This window comes from Meles meles, chromosome 7, assembly GCF_922984935.1.
Source record: "Meles meles chromosome 7, mMelMel3.1 paternal haplotype, whole genome shotgun sequence".
In the NCBI taxonomy this organism is placed as follows: domain Eukaryota; kingdom Metazoa; phylum Chordata; class Mammalia; order Carnivora; family Mustelidae; genus Meles; species Meles meles.
Window position 1 is genome coordinate 105,306,014 of NC_060072.1, and position 22,739 is coordinate 105,328,752.

At 47.8% G+C, this 22,739-nt stretch overlaps 2 protein-coding genes and 1 non-coding gene across 12 annotated transcripts in view; all 3 read left to right on the forward strand.

Annotated features, from left to right (window-relative positions):
• The window catches only part of CHD4 (chromodomain helicase DNA binding protein 4), a 31,136-nt gene extending 20,788 nt beyond the window's left edge, over nt 1-10,348 (forward strand). For 3 of the 7 annotated variants that reach the window (XM_046011260.1, XM_046011266.1, XM_046011264.1), the window contains exons 26-40: nt 834-1,014; nt 1,099-1,185; nt 1,275-1,363; nt 1,465-1,598; nt 2,120-2,264; nt 2,377-2,542; nt 2,793-2,890; nt 2,999-3,128; nt 3,531-3,602; nt 3,918-4,055; nt 4,555-4,663; nt 4,775-4,907; nt 8,487-8,685; nt 9,395-9,558; nt 9,734-10,348. In XM_046011260.1, coding sequence (XP_045867216.1) covers nt 834-1,014; nt 1,099-1,185; nt 1,275-1,363; nt 1,465-1,598; nt 2,120-2,264; nt 2,377-2,542; nt 2,793-2,890; nt 2,999-3,128; nt 3,531-3,602; nt 3,918-4,055; nt 4,555-4,663; nt 4,775-4,907; nt 8,487-8,685; nt 9,395-9,558; nt 9,734-9,751 — 1,863 coding nt within the window. In that variant the 3' untranslated portion in view covers nt 9,752-10,348. Of the gene's footprint in view, nt 1-833; nt 1,186-1,274; nt 1,364-1,464; nt 1,599-2,119; nt 2,265-2,376; nt 2,543-2,792; nt 2,891-2,998; nt 3,129-3,530; nt 3,603-3,917; nt 4,056-4,554; nt 4,664-4,774; nt 4,908-8,486; nt 8,686-9,394; nt 9,559-9,733 lie in introns of all 7 variants that reach the window. The other 4 variants (XM_046011261.1, XM_046011265.1, XM_046011262.1 and 1 more) reach the window with 3 other exon arrangements.
• LOC123947830 lies at nt 2,568-2,707 on the forward strand. The gene has a single exon (XR_006819859.1). It is a non-coding gene; the product is annotated as a small Cajal body-specific RNA 11 (non-coding RNA).
• A 203-nt stretch (nt 10,349-10,551) lies between the features above and the next one.
• On the forward strand, nt 10,552-22,591 carry NOP2 (NOP2 nucleolar protein). 4 transcript variants are annotated; one of them, XM_046011032.1, is made up of 16 exons: nt 10,552-11,327; nt 11,613-11,722; nt 13,391-13,436; nt 13,608-13,696; nt 13,891-14,120; nt 15,998-16,053; nt 16,135-16,304; nt 16,409-16,608; nt 16,765-16,854; nt 17,921-18,008; nt 18,085-18,225; nt 18,901-19,040; nt 19,161-19,250; nt 19,429-19,551; nt 19,671-19,899; nt 21,812-22,591. In XM_046011032.1, exons 2-16 carry the CDS (start codon nt 11,617-11,619, stop codon nt 22,465-22,467), a joined length of 2,454 nt encoding a protein of 817 aa, XP_045866988.1. In that variant the 5' UTR covers nt 10,552-11,327; nt 11,613-11,616; the 3' UTR covers nt 22,468-22,591. The 4 variants fall into 4 exon arrangements, with proteins under 4 accessions (XP_045866988.1, XP_045866989.1, XP_045866986.1 ...); XM_046011033.1 differs by having other exon boundaries at nt 13,948-14,120; XM_046011030.1 differs by having other exon boundaries at nt 10,555-11,327; nt 13,879-14,120.
• The last annotated feature ends 148 nt before the right edge of the window (nt 22,592-22,739 follow it).

The window sequence follows — 22,739 nt, forward strand, 5'->3', positions numbered from 1 at the left end:
TTTTTTTTTTCTTGTGATGAGAACCTTTAGGAGCTACTTTGAGCAACTTTCCAATGTGCAGTACAGTGTTATTAATTGTAGTCACTATGCTTTGCGTTGTATTCCCAGGACTTGTTTATAACTGGAAGTTTGTACCTTTTGACCCTCTTCACTCATTTTGGCCACTCCCACCCCCAGAAATTTATTCATTTTGTTCCATAATGATGGACATTCAGGTTGTTTCTGCTTTCATGTTGTTAGTAGTGGTTTAGTTTTAAGAATCAGTTACTGGCCTTGAAGTGTCTGAAAAAAAACATAAGACTTCCAGAGGAACATAAACATTACTGGGATATGAGAGGATATATATGTATAATTTGTTGGTTTGTTTTTTTGTGGGTTTTTTTGCTCACAGTTGGCAAACTTCTATGAAGTTGTGAAGAACAGAAGAGCTTATGGCCCTTCTACTTTATGTCTTATGATATCTTTTGCTGCATTTCAGAAGCCTTTCTGTACTTGCCATCTTAACCTCTCTTTTCTACATTTTGCTGTTTCCCAACTATATAGGTGTCAAAGGAGTTAGAAGAATGCATACTGTCTCTTCATCCTTGTCTTGTAATAACAACATCATCCCATGTTTTTCTTTAGTTACGTTGACTGCTAATCCATACGTAATGATGAGGAGCCATGTCCTGTCAACTAAATTTATTTTTAAGTTCTTAGGTCCAAGCAGGCACACTAAGTATTTCAGAGTCCAGCCCTGAAGAGGAGCTAGCAGAATGGGAACTGTGAGGACCAGGGGTAGCTGGTGGTGCTGACTTCAGCAGCCCTGAGTCCTGGCCCTCCCTCTGTCCCAGGAGGAAGAGGAGGTAGAACGAGAAATCATAAAACAGGAAGAAAGTGTGGATCCTGACTACTGGGAGAAATTGCTGCGGCACCATTATGAGCAGCAGCAAGAAGATCTAGCCCGAAATCTGGGCAAAGGAAAAAGAATCCGTAAACAGGTCAACTACAATGATGGCTCCCAGGAGGACCGAGGTGTGTGTGGCCGGCCCCGCCCCCCACCCATGGGCCGTTCCACTAGAGCAGTGGGCCCCGCTCATCTGCCCTCTCTCCCTCCAGATTGGCAGGACGACCAGTCCGACAACCAGTCCGATTATTCAGTGGCCTCAGAGGAAGGTGATGAAGACTTTGATGAACGTTCAGAAGGTGAGAGCTGTGCTTTCTGATGGCTTTTTAAATATCGTTTTGTTTAACACCCTTTCCAATATCACTCATGCATTCTTCTCTTCTTGCAGCTCCCCGCAGGCCCAGTCGCAAGGGCCTGCGGAATGATAAAGATAAGCCATTACCTCCTCTGTTGGCCCGTGTTGGTGGGAATATTGAAGTAAGTGTCCTGTGAGTTTGGAGGGGTGGGTGAGTGCTAGATATTTGGTCTTTGATGGAATAAGGCCTGCTCCCTCTCATCTACGCTCCTTCTTCCTCTAGGTACTTGGTTTTAATGCTCGTCAGCGAAAAGCCTTTCTTAATGCAATTATGCGATATGGGATGCCTCCTCAGGATGCTTTTACCACCCAGTGGCTTGTGAGAGATCTGCGAGGCAAATCAGAGAAGGAGTTCAAGTAAGTTGAGAGATGGAATGAGTAATGTAGGACAAGAGCTTTTATTTTTTTTTATTATTTTTTCAAAAGATTTTATTTATTCGAGGCGGGGGGGAGGACAGATAACAACAGAGAGAGTGAGAGAGAGCAAGGAGCCTGACGCAGGACTCAGTCCCAGGATCCTGGGATCATGACCTGAGCTGAAGGCAGACGCTTAACTGACTGAGCTACCCAGGCGCCCCAAGCAAGAGCTTTTGATCTCTGGTCACTCCATGGTGTGAGTCCAGGCTGTGCAGGGGAGTTGGCAGCTTCCTCTGTTGCAGTTGGCAGGAGTAACTGTTAGTAATAGGATTCTTTGTGCTGGTAGTTTCCCTGGAGGAGAACCGAAGGCATGTTGTGGGGTCTGGAGAACCGGTCTTCAGTGCAATGGCAGGCTTTATATCAAGATGGAGCCAGAGTTGTTGTCTAGGATAAGTGGGAAAGATCTCATCTAGGAGTTGGCCTGATTGCTGTTTAACTCATTCCTCGCTTCTTTTCTACAGGGCTTATGTATCTCTTTTCATGAGACATTTATGTGAGCCAGGAGCAGATGGGGCTGAGACCTTTGCTGATGGTGTCCCCCGAGAAGGCCTGTCTCGCCAGCATGTCCTTACTAGGATTGGTGTCATGTCCTTGATTCGAAAGAAGGTGAGCCCTGAGCCTCTCTGCCTTGTTCAGTTTCTAGGGGAAACCAGAGGACCAACAGGAAAGGAGCCCAGAGCTGGAATGGGGTCTTCACCTTCTTGTCCCATTGCTACAGGTTCAGGAGTTTGAACATGTCAATGGGCGCTGGAGCATGCCTGAACTTGCTGAAGTAGAAGAAAACAAGAAAATGTCCCAGCCAGGGTCTCCTTCTCCAAAGACTCCTACCCCCTCCACTCCAGGAGATACACAACCCAATACCCCGGCACCTGCCCCACCTGCTGGTAAGTCTACCTATATTGTCCTTTTCTGTCCTTGCCAGTGCTTTTTCTGCTCTCCTGTTCTCAGCTCTGACAGGGGAGTCTGGCAGGACACACAGCAGTCTCCCTCTCAGTTTAGGAGAGCCGTCCTAAGAGTAGGGCTGGCTCTTAAAGGCACGAGAGGACAATTTAAGATGAGACCAACTGAGAAGTCGTGATCTTCTCTCTGATCTAGAACCTTCTTCCTAATTAATTGTCTTCTATTGGTCTGCAGAGGATGGGATAAAAATAGAGGAGAATAGCCTCAAAGAAGAAGAGAGTGCAGAAGGAGAAAAGGAGGTTAAGTCTGCAGCCCCAGAGGCCACCGTTGAGGTAAGAGCTGGGGTGACTGGATGCCATACCAAAGATGAATGGATAAGCCCATTCATCCTTTTGGTTGCTGGCCTTTCTGCCTCAACTTCTGTATTTTTTCCTTTGAAGTGTACACAGCCCCCTGCCCCTGCCTCAGAGGATGAAAAAGTCCTTGTTGAACCTCCTGAGGGAGAGGAGAAAGTAGAAAAGGCAGAGGTGAAAGAGAGAACAGAGGAACCGATGGAAACAGAACCCAAAGGTATCCACATTTTCAAATTATTGCATCCAGATCCCTGTGAAACTCTTAGACTTCTAGCTGGGCTAAGGACATGTCAGGAGGAAGTGATACACTGGAGAATCCTGCACCCCTGATTTTAAATTGAGGGTTTTAATCTCTTAAGACATCTTTCATGACATTTTTCATTGAGATTTAGGGTTAAGACTGTTCCAGTTGCCTATGATGTGGGATGGAGGAGAACATCCTTCTTTTTTTCCTTTCTTTTTTTTTTTTTTCAAGATTTTATTTTTAAGTAACCTCTGCACCCATCTTGGGGCTCGAACTTATAACCCTGAGACGAAGAGTCATGTGCTCTACCTACCGAGCCAGCCAAGCACCCCAGACCCTTCTTTATACGCTCTCAATGCCATCTGTTCCCTCTAGGTGTTGCTGACGTGGAGAAGGTAGAGGAAAAGTCAGCAGTAGATCTGACCCCCATTGTGGTAGAGGACAAAGGTGGGTTTTTGGAAAAGCTGATTGTGATTAAAAAGGACTCTAAAACTAGATGCAAAGAGTTTATCTCTGGGACACCACCTCCCCGACTTCTCCCCATCCACACCCCAAGAGCTATTTTATCCCAAGTTAAAAGACTCCCATCTATCCTTCGTATGATTGTTATGGACCAGTGGCGCCTTTTTCTGGGTTTGAGAAATACCTGTGTGGAGAGAGGGTGGAGGTGACTGGATACTGAGAGCGTAGAATGCTGTGGGTAAGGGCCATGGTGCTATGCTTCTGCCTGGAGCTGACTTTTTTTCCCCTGCGTATCTGTAGAAGAGAAGAAAGAGGAAGAAGAGAAAAAAGAGGTGATGCTTCAGAATGGAGAGACCCCCAAGGACCTGAATGATGAGAAGCAGAAGAAAAATATTAAACAGCGTTTCATGTTCAACATCGCAGATGGTGGTTTTACTGGTATGACAGCGAGGGGCCAACTGGGGTTAGAAGGTTCTGAAATTAGGGTTCTAGTCTGTAGCCAAGGTACAAAGCCTTCATCTCTCCCAGATGAAGGGGCTGCCAAGTTGGTTGCACGTTCTCCTGCCTCTGTGTTAGAAAGCCAGAGGCATGCTCCTAAGATGGCATCTGTGAGGGACGCCTGGTGGCTCAATGGGTTAATAAACCTCTGCCTTCAGCTTAAGTCATGATCTCAGGGTCCTGGGACCAAGCCCCACACTGGGCTCTTTGCTTGGCAGGGAGCCTGCTCCGCCTTCCCCCACTGCTTCTCTCTGCCTGCCTCTCTGCCTACTTGTAATCTCTCTCAAATAAATAGGTAAAATCTTAAAAAAAAAAAAAAAAAAAAAAAAAAAAAGGAAAAAAAAGATGGCATCTGTGGGGGCAGGAATAAATAGCTTTTGGAATTCTTACAGATATTGCCTTTCTTTCTCTTCCCAACCTTCCCCAAATTCCTCTTCAGAGTTACACTCCCTTTGGCAGAATGAGGAGCGGGCAGCCACTGTCACCAAGAAGACTTATGAGATCTGGCATCGGCGGCATGACTACTGGCTGCTGGCTGGCATCATAAAGTATCCTTTGCCTGAGTCTGGGCTGAGGTTCTTGGTGAAGGGCTCTGACGGTACTACTGTGTGAGGTTCCTCCCTGTCTTGTTTTGTTTTTCCTGAACAACTTTCCAATAGCCATGGCTATGCCCGGTGGCAGGACATCCAGAATGACCCACGCTATGCCATCCTCAATGAACCTTTCAAGGGTGAAATGAATCGTGGCAATTTCTTAGAGATCAAGAATAAGTTTCTAGCCCGAAGGTTCAAGGTGAGCAGGATGGGGAGGAATACGGTGTTGAAGTGACAGCCTTTGAAGTGCAGAAGGGACTATAGAGGAGGGAGTCTGTTCATACCGAGGTGCTGTTTAGTGTCTGCTCTTGCGTATTTGACTTAACTCTTGGTATTCTGTGAGAGGCTTTGCTCCCAAGTATCTTAAATATTAGAAATCAAGACATGAAGGGGTGCCTGGTTTAGTCTGGAGAGCATGACACCCTCAATCTCAGGGTTGTGAGTTTGAGCCCCGTGTTGGGGGTAGAGATTACATTAAATAAATAAATAAATAAATAAATAAATAAAAGATAAGAATTCAAGACATACAGAGTTGAAAATTAACCAGCTCTTTAAGGGTGGAAGAGGACCATGCGTAATGAACGAGACAGGTGAAGGGGCACCTGGCTGGCTCAGTAGATCATGCGACTCTGAATCTCAGGGTTGTGAGTGTGAACCCCACACTGGGCATGGAGCCTACTTAAATAAATGCAACCTAATAAACGACCCAGCCGTGCAGTGAGTGTGTGAGGGGACTGCTGTAGGTTAGTGTGTCCAGGAAAGATACAGAGGTGGGATTGAATTGGATCTCTGAAGAGGGTGGGCTAATGGTACTTTTTTCTGGGTTTGAGAGCCCCTGTGTGGATAAAGGGTATGGTGGATGCAAAGAGGAGATGGAAAGGTAGAGCTTCAGTCTCAGAATCACCAGGGTTAGTAAACCCAGGACTGAGAGGAGTCTCAGTCTGGAATTCAGCAAATACATGTTGAGGGCAGCTTGTGTGCAGACCATCAAAGTGGGATACCATGAAGACAAGACATGTGAGGTTTAAGCTGAGTGTCACTGGGGGAATAAGAAATGTACATCATGTGCCAAGCAGTGAGTGGCATAAGGATACAAAGACAAAGAAGGCATGGTGCCTGTTGTCAAGGAGCTTTTGGTTTAAGGTAGAGGAAAATGTGTGAGCAAATGCGTGCCGCTGTGTATTAGGAGAGATCCATATGTGAGTTCTCCAGGGGGAATTTGGGGAGCCTGGAGAGCGCTCCCAAATGGTTTCGTGGAGAAGATGGCATTGGAATGAAGTTTTGATTAATGTCCTAGAGATCGCTGGATAGAAGCAGAAGGTAGTTTGAACCAACAGGATTAAGCAGGGCAAAGGCCTAAGGGCAACAGAGCTTAGGGTGTTTGGAAGCAGCTAGTAGCCCAGTTGGGCTGTAGAAAACACTAGTGTTAGGTGAGGGTGGCAGGTAGATTAGAGAGTGAGGTAAGGCTAGAGGTTAGTAGGTAGGTTTTTGACACCAGATAAGTGTTTGGACTTTACCCTACAACCAAGGGAAATGGAAACCGAACACTCATGAAATTACAGAACTATGCTATGGTCAAGAGAGGTAGTAAGGGCTGGCCTGTGATGCTGGTTTTAGAAAATGAAAAGGATAAGGTAAAGGAGACAAAATACCAACTAATTGATAAGATTTACTGCTGTGTTGTAGAGTCAGAAAACCTTTTCTGTTAAAGGGCCAGATAACTCAAGCTTTGTGGGACACACATGTTGGAAATACTCTGTCATAGTGTGCCAGCAGACACAGGTTCTAAATGAAGTATGAATGTGTTACAATAAAACTTTTATTTGTTGACAAGAAAATTTGAACTTCATATATTTTTTGTAAAGTGTCACAAACCATTTTTATTTTTTCCCATCCATTTAAAAATTAAAAAAAAAAACCAAAAACAAACAAACCCAAAACATTCTTAGCTCTTGGGCTATACAAAAACAGATGGCGGGCTGAATTTGGCCCATAGGCCATAGTTTACGGACTGCTGACTTAATGGATTTGAGATATAAAACTAAACTTTTGAGCCCAGGTCACTGAAAAAAATTATCATTGGCAGATCAGGGAAATGAGGAGAGGGAGCAGTATGTAGAAAAGAGTAAGTTCAATTTTAGAATAGTCTTAACTCATATCCTCCCACTGCCGTCTCTCCCACACCATAAACAAGTAGGATCAAAGAGTGGTCAACCACATGAGTGGGATCAGAACACTCAGTGCTTGAAATACAGGTTCAGAAAGCATCACATCCTTTGCACAGAGGGGCTGGCTGAACTGGGAGAGGAGAAATTGCTTAAGGGAGTGCTTTAAAAGAACAGCAGCAAGCCAAGGGCTGATGGTCCTGGAGAAGGCTCATAGTTTGGGACAGGAGGAGGCAGTTGGTGAAGGAGACAGGGTATGTAGATCGAAAGTAGATGCTTGGTCAGTCTGGGGAGAAATTACTCTGCTCGATGGAGCACGTCTTGTGCAGAAACAACAGCCCATTATTCTCATACTGTCCTATTTCCTGACCCCTAATGGCTTTATTGTCTTTAAGAAGCAGTGGATGGATACTTGAGCAAATTAAGTCTTATAACTTCTGAATCAACATTCTGTCTCTTGGAATATATTGCAAAGAACCTTTTACATAGCTCCGTCAGGTGACATGTGTAAGTGTTCATTGCAGTATGATTTTGGGGGGTGGGGCCCAGAGGTACCCTAGATGTTTGCCTGGGACATCAACTGGGAGTGTGGCTGGGTAGAATGTGGATTCACATCATGGAGCATTTTAAGCAATAGAAGGAATGAAATAGATGTGTTAGAACAACATAAATTGAACGTTCTGAAAAGATCTGAAGTGGGGAAAGGAGTAAGAGGCTTTTTATTTTTTTTATTTTTTTATTTTTTTTAAAGATTTTATTTATTTATTTATTTGACAGACAGAGATCATAAGCAGGCAGAGCAGCAGGCAGAGAGAGAGAGAGAGAGGAGAAAGCAGGCTCCCTGCTGAGCAGAGAGCCCGATGCGGGACTCGATCCCAGGACCCCAGGATCATGACCTGAGCCGAAGGCAGCGGCTTTAACCCACTGAGCCACCCAGGCGCCCCAAGAGGCTTTTTATATGTACAGAACAACATTCTGTAGTTAGAAATGTGCACACGAAACAAACCTCTGTCTTCAAGAACACTTGCACAAAGCCACACAGTAGGTATAGTAGAAGCATTGTCTATAGGAGAAAGGAAGGACCAGAAGTGAGATAATGGAAACAAGAAAAGAAGCAACAGAAGTACTTTTAAAAAGTGAAACAACTCAAATGATACGATGTGGTAGGTAAATCCGTAAGACGGACTACCACACAACCATAAAAATCATCTTTTATAAAGGGCAGTTATAACAAAGGAAGTTTTTAATACGGAACTTAGAGTGAAAACACAACAGGTATGTAGAATGAACTCAGCTACATAAAAAAATCTAGATGCAAGGGAAAACCAACATGTTAACAGTATCTCTTGGAGGTACAATTACTTGTGATAAGTTTTTATATGATCTATTTTCTAGACTGAAATCTTAATCGTTTTTGTATAAGTGAGTCCATAAAGGGCAAAGAGTTTTAAAAACATAAACTTGGAAATGGGAATAAACAAAGTAACGTGATGTTGCAGGGCTCGGGTGTGGTGGAGCCTTCGGTAGGGTTCTTTATAGATTGGGAGAGACCCATCAGAAATAAGCAAAGCAAGTGTCAGTGCAACTCCCCTCTCCTCTTCATCCTTCTCCAGCTCTTAGAACAAGCCCTGGTGATTGAGGAACAGCTGCGTCGGGCAGCTTACCTGAACATGTCAGAGGACCCCTCTCACCCCTCCATGGCCCTAAACACGCGCTTTGCTGAGGTGGAGTGTTTGGCAGAGAGTCACCAGCACCTGTCCAAGGAGTCAATGGCAGGAAACAAGCCAGCCAATGCGGTCCTGCACAAAGGTAGCCAGTGGCTCCCCTGCCTCCTGCTGACTCAGCCTTCCTCTGCTACCTGTCCCCAACACACAGTTACTCCTGATTTCCAAACCTTCTTCAGAGGCCCTGTCTGGGCACTTAGGATGTGCTGGGGATCTTTGCCTTCTTCCTCGGAAAGCTAATGTCGAAGACAGTAGTTCTTTGCCTCTTTTAACTCAATGTATTCAAGTTCTTGGAGATGGAAAGCAAAGCAGAATAATACAGTGCTATCTGGGATACTGTAGAGGTAACTTCTGGTAACTTCAGATCCCATCAAATTCTGGACCCCTTTGAACATTTCTAATTAAATGCTGAGGGTGGGTGGAGGGTGAAATGAGAAAAAGAAGCCTGGCTCAAAGGAAGGAGAAGACAGCTCAGAAAGCAAAGATGGTGAGAAAAGGAAACAACGGAAATCTTCTCTCAAGGAGGGGAGAAAATAGAGACCATAGGGAGCAAGGTACAGTGAGGGCTAGGGGGTGTAACACTGCATAGCATCATGGACAGTTGGAACTGTAACAGGAGGAGTAGGATGTTGAGTGTGGCGGAGGCAGGTCAGGTGACTCAGTGGCCAAAAAATACTGCAGCACTCCAGCACATCACTTGCTGGGTCACTGGGAAGTAATGGGCTGGGTTCTCTCCGTAAGGATGTCAGCCTTGACCACCACAGCTCACCACCTGTTTTTTTTATCCCTCTGTGCAGTTCTGAAACAGCTAGAAGAACTGCTAAGTGACATGAAAGCCGATGTGACTCGACTCCCAGCTACTATTGCCCGGATTCCCCCAGTTGCCGTGAGGCTACAGATGTCAGAGCGTAACATCCTCAGCCGTCTGGCAAACCGAGCACCTGAACCTACTCCACAGCAGGTAGACCCTTTTCTTCTGGCTGGCTTTCAGCAGAGCCATTCTGGGACTTGTAACTTCGCTCTCTGCCCTGAGTTGAGTTTCTTACACTGGTGGGATCTTACCAGGGAGTTCTCCCAGGATTGGGCTGTTTCCTATGGTTTGGGATTCTGACTTCCTTGGCTTATTTCCCCTACAGGTGGCCCAGCAGCAGTGAAGATTGGGATCGATGATACCACCTCCACCGCTGAGCAGTGACCTTCCTCACTTTCCCTTGCCCAGCTTCTCCCCTGGGGCCTGAGAGACCCTCTCCTTCCTTCTGCGCATCTTCCGAGTTGTAAAGGAACAGCCCCCAGTGTGCTGGGGAAGGGGAGGGAGCGAGGGGCAGCGGTGCCCTTCCTGCTGGAGAGACGTGCAGCAGTAGCGCCGGCGCCATCTACAGGGAGCTGGCCTTCTGGGCCCTGGCTTCTCCCCACTGTAACGCCCGTTACACACAAACTGTTGTGGGTTCCCGCCAGGCTTGAAGAAAATGATCTGAATTTCTTCCTCCTTTTGGTTTTATTTTGTTGGTTTATTTTGTGTTTTCTTTTCTCCTTTTTTGGGGGTATTCAGAGTGGGCCGGGCCCCTGGGCGAGACACAGCTACCTCTGTTGGCATCTTTTTAATACCAGGAACCCAGCGGCTCCAGCCACTGAGCAGCTAGAATGAAATAAAGTTGGAAAAAAAAAAAAAAAAAAGGAAAAGAACCAAAAGCATAAAAAACCACAGCAAATTTCTTGATGAAAACTGAAAATAAAAGTTTCCTTGTATTTTAGTGCTCTGGTTCAGTGTGGGTGTAGGTGCAGGTGGGTGAGTGTGTATGACAGCAGCGCTGGGGAATGTGTATCTGAAAACGAAGGGGGTTACCTTCTGTTCCAGTGCCCTACAGAGGAGCCACGTTGTGTGTGCACATGTCTTGGTGCTCTGGACCAAGGGTGACCGCCACCTGGAAAGTGAGGGGCTCCAAAACAACGCCTGGGTGCATACCTGTACCACTGTTTAATGGCGTTGTGACCTGAGGAAGTTAGCTTATCTGGGCTGTAGATTTCTCATAAAATAGCCCTTCCTCAAAGACTTGGGAAGACAGAACTAGTAACGTGCTTGGAAAAGTTTTTAACAGCTACTGAGCACCACCTTAGTGCTGCTTTGAAGGAAGGCTGGAGTTGTTCGTTAGCTTGTGTGAAATTAGGACACAGGACGTCTTCCTCCAGCCTCTCGGGATGGGAAGCCAGGCTGAGACCTTACTTGATGGGCTGAGCGGAGTCTGTAGGGTCAAAGAAGCGGGTTCCCTAGTGAAAGGGTTGGGAGGAGGAGAATGGCAGGGGATTCCATGATCTTGAGACTAGATGTAGGGTGGAGCGTGTCAGGAGGAAGGCCCCGACCTTAGGTACGAGTTTATCCCGCTGAAGTCTGCAGTGAGGCAAGAAGCCAAACGCTTTCCGGGACGGGCGGGGAAGTTGAAAACGGTTCCGTCGTCATTGCTTTCTCCGCCCTCGGGGAGTGAGTGAAGCTGTCCGCCCCCCAATCTCCAGCATCCCACCCGCCAGCCCAGTGCGCGTCCCCAGCGAGCGTCCGTTCCGGGTTTGCGGCCGCTTAAAAGCTACCGGAAGAGGCGGGGCGCGAGGTGAGCGCGCCTCTGTGCGCCTGCGTGAAACGTTTCCTCGGCGTGTGGTGCCCGAACCCTAACCTCAGCTTGCACGTGGAGTGTTGCGCAGCTTATAGAGGGGGTCTCTCGTGTCTGGACCCTATTTCAGGTGAGCCGGGGCTTTGGGTGGGCGTGGAAGAAGTCGGGGACGGGTGTCTGCACGAATCCAGGCTGGGGCGCCGGGAGGCGGACGCAGTGCAAATGGCGTGGGACCCAAGGGCCGGCTGGAGCGTGGAGTGGAGCTTTGGTCATACCATGAGGGCCATCGGGGGTTGCTGAGTCGAGGTTCGAGGCGCTTCTCTTTCCTATTCTAATACTCTGCGACTGCGGTCAGGTGTCCGTTCCCCTTTCCCACACGCGCGACTCTCTCCTCTCCCATTTTTGCCTTGTCCAGTACTATGGGGCGCAAGTTGGACCCTACGAAGAAGGAGAAGCGCGGGCCGGGCCGTAAGGCCCGGAAACAGAAGGGTGCTGAGACCGAACTGGCAAGGTTCTTACCTGCAGGTAAGGGTTAGGCGTGTTCTCCCACCCCTCACCCCAGTTCTCCAGGTTTTGCACCATTGTTTCATCTGTATCACATGTCCCTCCGTTTTTAGTTTCTGTGTACACTTTATGTTCGAGTGGAATTTTCTTTGAATGAGTTATAAGATTATATGTTTGAAGAGAAACCAAAGTATATTGTATGAGTTACTAGAAAGTAAGTATGAATGGAGGCACCGGGATGGTTCCGTGGGTTAAGCATCTCACTTTTTTTTTTTTTTAGATTTTATTTATTTATTTGACAGAGATCACAAGCACGCAGAGAGGCAGACGGAGAGAGAGAGAGGGCAGGAAGCAGGCTCCCTGCTGAGCAGAGATCCCAGGATTTGGGACTCGATCCCAGGTCCCTGGGATCATGACCTGAGCCGAAGGCAGAGGCTTTAACCCACTGAGCCACCCAGGTGCCCCAAGCATCTCACTTTTGATTTCGCCTCAGGTCATGACCTCAGGGTCCTGAGATTGAGTCCCTCTCTCACTCCCACTCCATGGGGTGTCGGCTTAAGATTCTCCCTGTACTCACCCAACACCTGCTCCCTCTGTCTCAAAAAAATTAAAAAAAATTTTTGATTAAAAAGGTACTTACGTATTGGGGTGCCTGAGTGGCTCAGTGGGTTAAAGCCTCTGCCTTCAGCTCAGGTCATGATCCCAGGGTCCTGGGATCGAGCCCCACCCTCAGGCTCTCTGCTTGGCAGGGAGCCTGCTTCCCCCCACCCCCATCTCTCTGTGTCTGCCTACTTGTGATCTCTGTCTGTCAAATAAATAAGTAAAAATCTTTTAAAAAATACTTAAGTATGAATGAAACACTCACTGTCATCAGCACTTAGAAATTAGGGACAATGCAGCAGAGACCCAAGTCAAGGAGAGGTGCATTTTAACACTGAAGGAGGTTAGTGGAGGATCTACACAGAGTTTAAAGTTTTTTGTTTGTTTTTTTTTTTCTTTTTAATTTGAGAGAGCGCAAGCCAGGGGGAGGGGCAGAAGTTGAGGGAGAAGGAGAAGCAGGCTTCTTGCTGATCAGGGAGCCGATGTGGGGCTCCATCCCAGGAACTCCAGGATCATGACCTGAGTCACCCAGTTTAAAAATATTTTAATCTGGGTTTTGGAAAATGGCTGACATTTTAGTAAGTGGAATTTAGGAAGGGAACAGACCAGTCACCATCACCAGCATTGTGGAGGAGGAGGGCAGGGGAAGACACAGATCTGGTTCCCATATGCTGAATAGTCTACTGCATGGAAGGCTGGGTGGGAGAGAAGAGTGGAAGGATCCCATATTTACCAACCCATCACCGATTCAGACCTTCTCGGGGGGTTTAGCCATGTTGCTGCCAACCAGGTCCAAGGCCAGAGAGAAAAGATGAATTTTGAGTCTCTGTTGTTACCAGTATTATAGTAATGCTGTTTATTGAAATCAGAAGTCTGGAGGGAGGCCTAGTTCGGATTTGGTTGATGAACAACACATAATGAGCATCTCCTTTACACTTCTCATTCAGCTCCTTGGAAAGCTCTGCGGAGCAAGTTATAATCTACTTTTAATTAGTATATTAATTCTTTCCCCACTTTTCTAATGTTCTTACTCATTTTCCTTGTGACGTACTGTTTGCTCCTTTTTTTTTTTTTTTTTTTTAAACGCAGCTGGGGATGAAAATTCTAAGAGGCTGTCTAGTCGTGCTCGAAAAAGGTGAGTGTTGATGTCCAGACTTCCGTGGATTAAATTGGTATTGCTCATCTTTAGTCATGTAGTCACATGTGCTCATACTGATGGGAGGGGCTTTTTTGGGGAGGACTCTCTCATTTCTGTGGCAGAGCCTAGAGGTATGTTCCATTTCCTAACTCCTTACATTTTTTTTAGGGCAGCCAAGAGGAGGTTGGGCTCTGCTGAAGCCCTTGAGACACATAAGTTCCCTGGGGCCAAACCGTTGCCTGGAAAACTACCCAAAGGTCAGTGAATATAGGAGATGTGTGCTACATGAGGAATCTTCTGGGTCCTGGGTAGGGAAGGGCTTGCTGAGCATTTCTGGAGTGAAAGAAGCAGCCAGAGGACATTTTTAAGGGTAGAAAGTACAGGCTCCATCAGTGTGTGTGTGTGGCTACCATCAGTCCAGAATTCTTCAAACCCTTAGGAATCTCTGGAGGAGCTGTCCAGACACCTGGTAAGAAGGGAGCCCAGTTCTTACTTCATGCTACTCAAGGCAGGAAGCGTCCAGCACCAGCCCTCAGCAGTGAGGAGGAAGAGGAGGAAGAACCTGAAGAGGATGGTGTGCTGAACCAAGGGGACCTCTGGGGCTCCGAGGACAGTGATGCCGATATGATAGATGACTATGGCGCTGGTTCCAACTCGGAGGATGAGGATGAAGGTGAAGAGGTGAGGTTTAGCTCTTAGGATATTCAGAAAGGGATCCTTGCCGTTTAGTGTTTCCAGGTCCTTGAGATTATCCCTCAGTGACAAGGATAAGCTGAGCAGAGAAAAGGGGTTTTTGTCTTCTGTCTCTGTTTTCGTCACCTTGTTGGCTCAGTGTACATGCAAGAGTAGAAAAACTGTGGGCGAGAGCATTTTGAAATCCAGGACGCTCAGTGTTGGTGAGGACCTAGTCAGGTGGATACTTGAGTGCCCTGCTGAGGGGAATAGAAATATGCACACTTTTTTTTTATGAAGTGTCTGCTGTCTGAGAACCTTAGAGAGTTTCTTCCTTTTGGCCTAGTAATTCTGTTTCAGAAGACAATCCAGAATGTGGACAGAGATTTATTTACTAAGGTATAAGAAGCTGGGGGCACCAGGTTGGCTCAGTCAGTAGAGCACGCAACTCTTTATCTTGGGGTTGTAAGTTTGAGCCCCACGTTGCATGTAGAGATTACTTTTTTTTTTTTTAATATTTTATTTATTTATTTGACAGAGAGAGAGGTCACAAGTAGGCAGAGAGGCAGGTAGAGAGAGAGGGAGAAATAGGCTTGCCACTGAGCAGAGAGCCCGATGTGGGGCTCGATCCCAGGACCCTGAGATCATGACCTGAGCCGAAGGCAGAGGCTTAAACCACTGAGCCACCCAGGCGCCCCTAGAGATTACTTTTTAAACAAAAAGTTATTTTAGGGGCGCCTGGGTGGCTCAGTGGGTTAAAGCCTCTGCCTTGGGCTTGGGTCGTCGTCCCGGGGTCCTGGGATTGAGCCCTGCATCCAGCTCTCTGCTCAGCGGGGAGCCTGCTTCCTCCTCTCTCTCTGCCTGCCTCTCTGCCTACTTGTGATATCTGTCAAATAAATAAACTCTTTAAAAAAAAAAAGCTATTTTAAGTATTAATATATAATTAGCATATGAGTATGTTAGAAGAACTCAGGCAAGGGACACTTGGGTGGCTCAGTTGGTTATGCATCTACCTTTGGCTCGGGTCATGATCCCAGGATCCTGTCCCACATCCGGGTCCTTGATCAGTGGGGAGTCTGCTTCTCCCTCTGCCTGCCCCTTCCCTGGCTTGTGCGTGTGCATGCTTGCACGCAGTCTCTTTCTCTGACAGATAAACCAGTAAATAAGATTTTTAAAAAAAGAGAGAGAAAGAAAACCTCAGGTGATACAGGGTTGTAATGGATGAAAAGGAAGTTCCCATTTGCACCCTTTTTCCCAGTCTGCCTTTTCCACAGAATTGCTCTTATAAGATTTGCAGGCACCCTGTGGACCATAATGCCCAAAACTCTGGAAACTGCCAAAGTAACAAATACGCCCAAGTAAATTATAATTCCTTTACACACTAAGTCAATATTTGGCCATCATGTCTATGAAAATGCTGGTAATCTGTGAATGAGAAAAGGAAGGAAACAAACTTGAAAACACATCACACTTTTATTTTTTAAATATTATTTATTTATTTATGTGTTTGACAGACATAGATCACGAGTAGGCAGAGAGGCAGGCAGAGAGAGAGGAAGGGAAGCAGGCTCCCTGCCAAGCAGAGAGCTGGATGCGGGGCTTGATCCCAGGACTCTGGGATCATGACCCAAGCCCAAGGCAGAGGCTTTAACCCACTGAGCCACCCAGGCGCCCAAGAATAGAAGAGTTTTTATGAAAGCCTTGAATCTGTTACTTAGTTTCAACAATGGTCAATATTTTGCCAGTCTTACATTTGCTTCTTTAGGTTGTATACTTTATTCTAAGGGTGTTATTTTTGCCTTCAGGAAACAACAAAACACAGAGAACACTACCTGGGAGGGTGGAAGGCAGGCATTGCATTACTAACCCCTTGTCTCTTTTTTCAGCTGCTGCCCATTGAGAGGGCTGCTCGGAAGCAAAAGGCCCAGGAAGCTGTGGCTGGGTAAGTTTTGGAAAGAAACTCTTAGTGGGGAGCCAGTGTCTGTTTTCATCTGTGAATCACTGTTTCTGAACCTGTTTTTAGGGGCCAGTGGAGTGAGGAGGAGACTGAGGAGGAGGAGGAGGAGGAGGAAGAGGAGAAAGGGTCTCCTGAGTCAGGCCCCCAGAAGGATAATGAGACAGATGGGGGCTTACAGATCAATGTGGATGAGGAGGAGACCTTTGTGCTGCCCCCTGCTGGGGAGATGGAGCAGGATATCCTTCCACTGCAGGGTGAAGGGTTGGGAGCAGGTGCTTGGGAGAGCGCATTTCCAGGCCCTGGAACACAGTTCCAGGAAACAGTTCCTTAACACATCCACATGCCCAGCCTCCAGACTTGCAAAGAATTCACAAGCGCATCCAGGATATAGTAGGAGTGCTGCGTGATTTTGGGACTCAGCGGGAGGAGGGTCGGTCTCGTTCTGAGTATCTGCACCGGCTTCAGAAGGATCTAGCTACTTATTACTCCTATGGAGACTTCCTGCTTGGCAAGCTCATGGACCTCTTCCCTCTGTCTGAGGTACTGAATTGCTAATCTAATGCCCTTTCTGCTTTTCTTTTCTCACCACCTTTATTTGACACTGTGTGAGGGAGGCAGGCAGCCTCCTTACTCTTTTGTCATCCGGCTGAGCTCCTTGATCAGCCTGACTTGCTTGCTGCCATTTTGCTTTCCCAGCTGGTGGAGTTCTTAGAAGCTAATGAGGTACCTCGGCCCATCACCCTCAGGACCAATACCTTGAAAACCCGGCGCCGAGACCTTGCTCAGGTAAGGGGTGGATTTTGAGATTTGTTTATCTCAGGGAGGTGTTAATTTCTAACCCTGGAGACACCCCTATCTAACTTTGACGGCGGGGAGGATGTGGGTGGAGTGGGGTCTAGTAAGCGTTCTTGGTACACGCATGATTTAGAGGCAGACCCAGGAAGGCCTAGGGTCATGTTGGTATCTGGTTTGGGGCCCAGGATGACCTCTGTGAAGTGGGAAACTTTGTCTCTTCAGCCTGTGTTCTCTGTGATAGGGTTGAGACACTGTTTCAGGATAAAATTTCTGCTGCCTCAGAACAAAATGGGAGTTGTCTGCCTTTTAGATCATTGAGGAGCTGGTGAAACTATGATTCCTGCCCCCAGAGAAAGACATAACACACAGGCACAAACAGTATTTTCAACTCATCGTTTCCAAGGGTTCAGGCACTCCATGTTAAAGACTGCCTACTGTTTTTCTTTTTTTTTTTTTAAGATTTTATTTATTTATTTGACACAGAGAGAGATCACATGTAGGCAGAGAGAGAGGAAGGGAAGCAGGCTCCCTGCCGAGCAGAGAGCCCAGTGCGGGGCTCGATCGCAGGGCTCTCAGATCATGACCTGAGCCGAAGGCAGAGGCTTTAACCCACTGAGCCACCCAGGCGCCCCTGCCAGCTGTTCTGTGGTCAGTGGTGTGGCCTGTGTGTAGTCTTTCTCTGGGTGCGAAGTTGACCTACCTGCTTCTGATTTTTCATGTGCTGTAGCCAGCAACGTTACGTTATAGGATGGTAAGAGGGCTGAGCCTGTTGGAAAATCAGAGTTCTGTTCCAAGAAACAGAAGGATGGGAGCTGGTAGTCTGCTCCACTGGGATAGAGTTCAGACCTTGGGTTAGAGCCTAAGGCAAAGGGAGAGGACATCAGAGGATGGTATGGGTGAGGCTGTGGTCCAAGAGTCTGTGGTGATTGTGTTGTACCTATAAGCTCTGGGAGTTTGATGCCACGGGCCTCAGTAGAACCACATTTTCATATTCCCACCTGTTTTCTGGGTATAGGAGCCTGCGAGGTTTTAAAATCTTAATCTTTCTTATGTTCAGGCACTGATTAACCGTGGAGTTAACCTGGACCCCCTGGGCAAGTGGTCAAAAACTGGACTGGTGGTGTATGATTCTTCTGTGCCCATTGGTAAGTGTTCTCTGCCTGGTGGTCTTTCTGCCCCTGCCCTTGTCCCAGCATGTCACAGATGGGTCGTCCTCCACAGGTGCTACCCCCGAGTACCTGGCTGGGCACTATATGCTTCAGGGAGCCTCCAGTATGCTGCCAGTCATGGCCTTAGCGCCCCAGGAGCACGAGCGGATCCTGGACATGTGTTGTGCCCCTGGAGGGAAGACCAGCTACATAGGTATGAGGTGGGCAGGCAGGGGTAGGAGCCATCTGGCTCTCTGTTTCTGGAAGTAAATGGTGTCGCTGACTCTCTAGTGCTTAGGAAGACAGTGCAGAGCAGCTCAGAGTGGTGAGGAGTGCAGGCTGTGGAGTCGGCCTGGGTTTCAGCCCCATGTGCCACCAACTGTCCATATGGCCTCGGACAAGCCCCTGATCTTACTATCTGTAAAATGGGGTAGCAGCTGTGCTTCAAAGAAGTAAGTTAGTCTGTAGGACCAAGAAGATGCTCAGTAACAATAAAAAACCCCGGGGCGCCTGGGTGGCTCAGTGGGTTAAGCCTCTGCCTTTGGCTCGGGTCATGATCCCAGCATCCTGGGATTGAGCCCTGCATCGACCTCCTTGCTCGGCAGGGAGCCTGCTTCCTCCTCTCTCTCCGCCTGCCTCTCTGCCTACTCGTGAGCTATGTCTGTCAAATAAATAAATAAAATCTTTAAAAACAATAAAAAACCCCACTGGCAGGCCTGCTCATCAATGGGTGCAGGCACTGTACAGTAGACAGTGGGGAGGCAGCTTATTGGGAGTGAAGTGGCCTCGAAGAGGTGAGAGTTCAGCTGTGGGTTCTTGGGCTGGAAGGTGGCTGGCAGGCGTGAGGCAGAGAAGCTGGCTGGTGAGCTCTCTGCCTCTCTCCCTTCAGCCCAGCTGATGAAGAACACAGGTGTGATTCTTGCCAATGATGCCAATGCCGAGCGGCTCAAGAGTGTCGTGGGTAATCTGCACCGGTTGGGAGTCACCAACACAATCATCAGCCACTACGACGGGCGCCAGTTCCCCAAGGTGCGGCCCCCCTCTGTGCATCCTGCTTCCTGACCTTGCAGTGTTTAGACTTCCCCCTAGGAAGTAATGGTGCGGTGCAGATTGCCAAAAACACCTAATCAGTCTACCCTTTTCCCCCAGGTGGTGGGGGGCTTTGACCGAGTCCTTTTGGATGCTCCCTGTAGTGGCACTGGGGTCATCTCCAAAGACCCAGCTGTGAAGACTAACAAGGTGAGGAGTTGGGAGGTGGGGTCCAGAGTAGGGTGGGGACAGCTGAGAGGTATCCTGGGCCTTCAGGAGCTGGAAGGGGAGGTGGAGGAGCACGCTGAGCAGTTAATAGCTCACCTCTTCTCCTGAGGCTGTCTTTTTGAAATCTTGACACCCTTGCATCGGTCTCTCCTTGGGACAGGATGAGAAGGACATCTTGCGTTGTGCTCACCTTCAGAAGGAGTTGCTCTTGAGTGCCATTGATTCTGTCAATGCCACGTCCAAGACGGGAGGCTACCTGGTCTACTGCACCTGCTCCATCATGGTGAGGCCTCTGTTGTGGCGGAGCTGAGGGGATGGGGCTAGGGTGGTGGTTGCCCCTTAGAGCTCCCTTCAGCTCCAGCTCTGCTTTGTCTTCTCTTTCTGCCTCCCCCACGTACTCAGGTGGAAGAGAACGAGTGGGTGGTAGACTATGCCCTGAAAAAGAGGAATGTGCGGTTGGTGCCCACGGGTCTAGACTTTGGCCAGGAGGGTTTTACTCGCTTTCGAGAAAGGCGCTTCCACCCCACCCTGCGTTCTACCCGCCGCTTCTACCCTCACACCCACAACATGGATGGTTTCTTCATTGCTAAGTTCAAGAAATTCTCTAATTCTGTCCCCCAATCCCAAACAGGTAAGCGATTGCTCTTTCTGCCCTTCATCACCACCTTTGCCCTTTCTACCTTTCAGGAGGCATATGACTGCAGGGAAGGGAGGGACTTGTGCCTTGCTATCCCACCTTTGCATGCTTGGATGAGAGGCTTCTTTAATCCCAATTAGAATCATTCCTGAGCCTGGACCCCATTTGAGTATATGTGAAAGTACTTGTGCAGATGGGGACCTTTTGCTTGATTGTGCCAAGTGGCTGCAGTCTTTCAGCACTAAATGCATTCCCAGTGCAGTTGTGGTTTGTTTTTCCTGCTTGGCCGAGGGCTGCCTTCCTGGTAACAGGGCTCTGCTGGTCCAGCATTGTCAGGGTTGGCACAAGACTCCTCGGAACCATCAGCAGTTCTCTGAGCCCATCACACTAATTGCAAATCTTTTTCTCAGCCATCTTGAGTCTGGCCTGGATCTCAGGAAGGGTGGGGTTTTCTGGAACAGGGTTGGTGGTTCTGCATGCTGGGATAGAACCCTAGGTTTAGTTGGAAGAGGGAGAGGCGAGTTTCTCTGAATACAGACTGTGACTTACTGAGTTGATTTTTTTTTTTTTTAAGTTTATTCAAGTCATCTCTCCCAATGTGGGGCTTGAATTTGTGACCTTGAGATCAAGAGTCACATGCTCTTCGGACTGAGCCAGTCTGACACCCTGATATTCTTTTCTTGATAAATAATGTTCCTCACTAGAGTCACATCTGAATGTTAAGAGAAACCTTAAGTGACAAAATTTGTTATAACTTCTTTTTTCCACCATAACTTTAAAAGTACGTATTTAATGTCCTTTCTCATTGTGCCTTCCTAGCCTGTTTCTAGTTGCTGTGTGTGACTTCCTTTTTTCTTGCATCTCATCAAAATCCACATGAAAAACAAAAAAAATCCTGTTGTGTTTTTTTTTAAAGATTTTATTTATTTATTTGACAGAGAGAGAGATCACAAGTCGGCAGAGAGGCAGGAGGAGAGAGGGGAAAGCAGGCTCCCTGCTGAGCAGAGAGCCCGATGTAGGGCTCGATCCCAGGACCCTGAGATCATGACCTGAGCCGAAGGCAGAGGCCTTAACCCACTGAGCCACCCAGGCACCCCAAAAATCCTGTCTTTAATTTAAAAAGACACAGCCCAGCACTTCACATTTATTTAGGATTTACCTCCTCAGAGTCTCCTGTGACCTGTTCTTAAGGGGACACAGCTTCTTCCGGAAACCTTGCCCAAGGATGAATAATGATCTCTTCTTCTTTCTCTATTTTTTAAATCCCTTTGTCTTTATTATGAGGTTCAAATGTGACTTGAGGGGGCGCCTGGGTGGCTCAGTGGGTTAAAGCCTCTGCCTTCGGCTCAGGTCATGATCTCAGGGTCCTGGGATCGAGCCCCGCATCGGGCTCTCTGTTTGTCAGGGAGCCTGCTTCCTCCTCTCTCTGCCTGCCTCTCTGCCTACTTGTGATCTCTCTGTCAAATAAATAAATAAAATCTTAAAAAAAAAACCACAGGGGCGCCTGGGTGGCTCAGTGGTTTAAGCCTCTGCCTTCGGCTCAGGTCATGATCTCAGGGTCCTGGGATCGAGCCCCGCATCCGGCTCTCTGCTCGGTGGGGAGCCTGTTTCTCCCTTTCTCTCTGCCTGCATCTCTGCCTACTCGTGACCTCTCTCTCTGTCAAATAAATAAATAAAATATTAAAAAACACTCAAAACAAATGTGACTTGAGTAAAGGCCAGGTGATACCAAGTAATTGGAATCTAGGTGGTCTGCTTTGAGGTGCTATCCCGCCTACAAGGGTGCCCTTAGCTGACCGTAGTCAGGCAGTTTCCTTATCTTAGACCGCAGCTTACTTCCTCCACTAATGATCAAATCCCAGTGATGATGCCTATTTTCTTAAACCACATGTTTAATTTTAACCAGGGAATTCTGGAGCTTCCACCCCTGCAAACCTAGACTTGCCTGAGGTGAAAGGTCAGGTGACCCCCAAGCCTGAGGGCAACAGCCAGCCTGCCAAGAAGGCAAGAGTGGCTGTGAACACAAAACAGCAGTTGCAGAAACGGAAACATCCCAAGAAGGCCTCTTTCCAGAAGCAGAATGGCATCTCCAGAGGGACAGACTCAGGATTGTCCACTGTATCTTGTGACACAAAGTTCCAAGCTCCTTCCAAGGTCCAGGACAGTAGTCAGCCAGCTCCAGAAGCTGAAGTGATGAAGGGATCAAAGGTGACTAAGAAACTAAAGCAAAAGTCAGCTGTCCTGCTGTCCTCCAAGAAAGTTGCCTTCCGGAAGCAGAATGGTCCTCTTAAGGGCACCAAGAACAAAGTGCCTGTGCTACCCCTTTCCAAGACCCAGGCCACTGTCAAGCCTGAGGACTGTGATCCGCCCCTTCGAAACACCAAAGGGGCTGAGAAGGTAAAGCAGCAGTTGCCTTCCAAGAGAGCTGCCTTCCAGAAACAGAATGGCACCCCCAAGGGAGCTGAGACTTCCACCATGTCCCTCCTTGGTTCCAGCCAGCCCCCACCAGCAAAGAGGAGGAAGTCTCAGTCCAGAGGCAGCAGTCGTCCAGGGTTGTCTTAGATGAATGGTTGAAACTAGACTGGGATGGCTCACTGCTGTTGTCACTGGGTTGGAACTTTTTACCTCTGTGAGGTTGGCATCCCCACCGTGCATATGAAATCTAATACACGTTTTATAATCTCTGGTCACTGTGTGTTTTTTGAGGGGACTGGATGCTCGCTTTGCTGCTTTAAAGGTAGTGGTGGGAGGGTGGGATAGGGCCCCCTCTGAAGAGAGGAAACAGTGTGGTATCCTGAGAAATCCTCTCTTGGTCTCCTCAGGGTCCCAAGGGC

Coding starts and splice junctions, on each gene's coding strand:
- NOP2 (XM_046011030.1), top strand. CDS start 11,617: ATGGGGCGCAAGTTGGACCCTACGAAGAAGGAGAAGCGCGGGCCGGGC. Junction 11,723..13,390: donor GGCAAGGTTCTTACCTGCAG/GTAAGGGTTAGG, acceptor TTTTAAACGCAG/CTGGGGATGAAAATTCTAAG. Junction 16,305..16,408: donor TGCTGGGGAGATGGAGCAGG/ATATCCTTCCAC, acceptor TAACACATCCAC/ATGCCCAGCCTCCAGACTTG.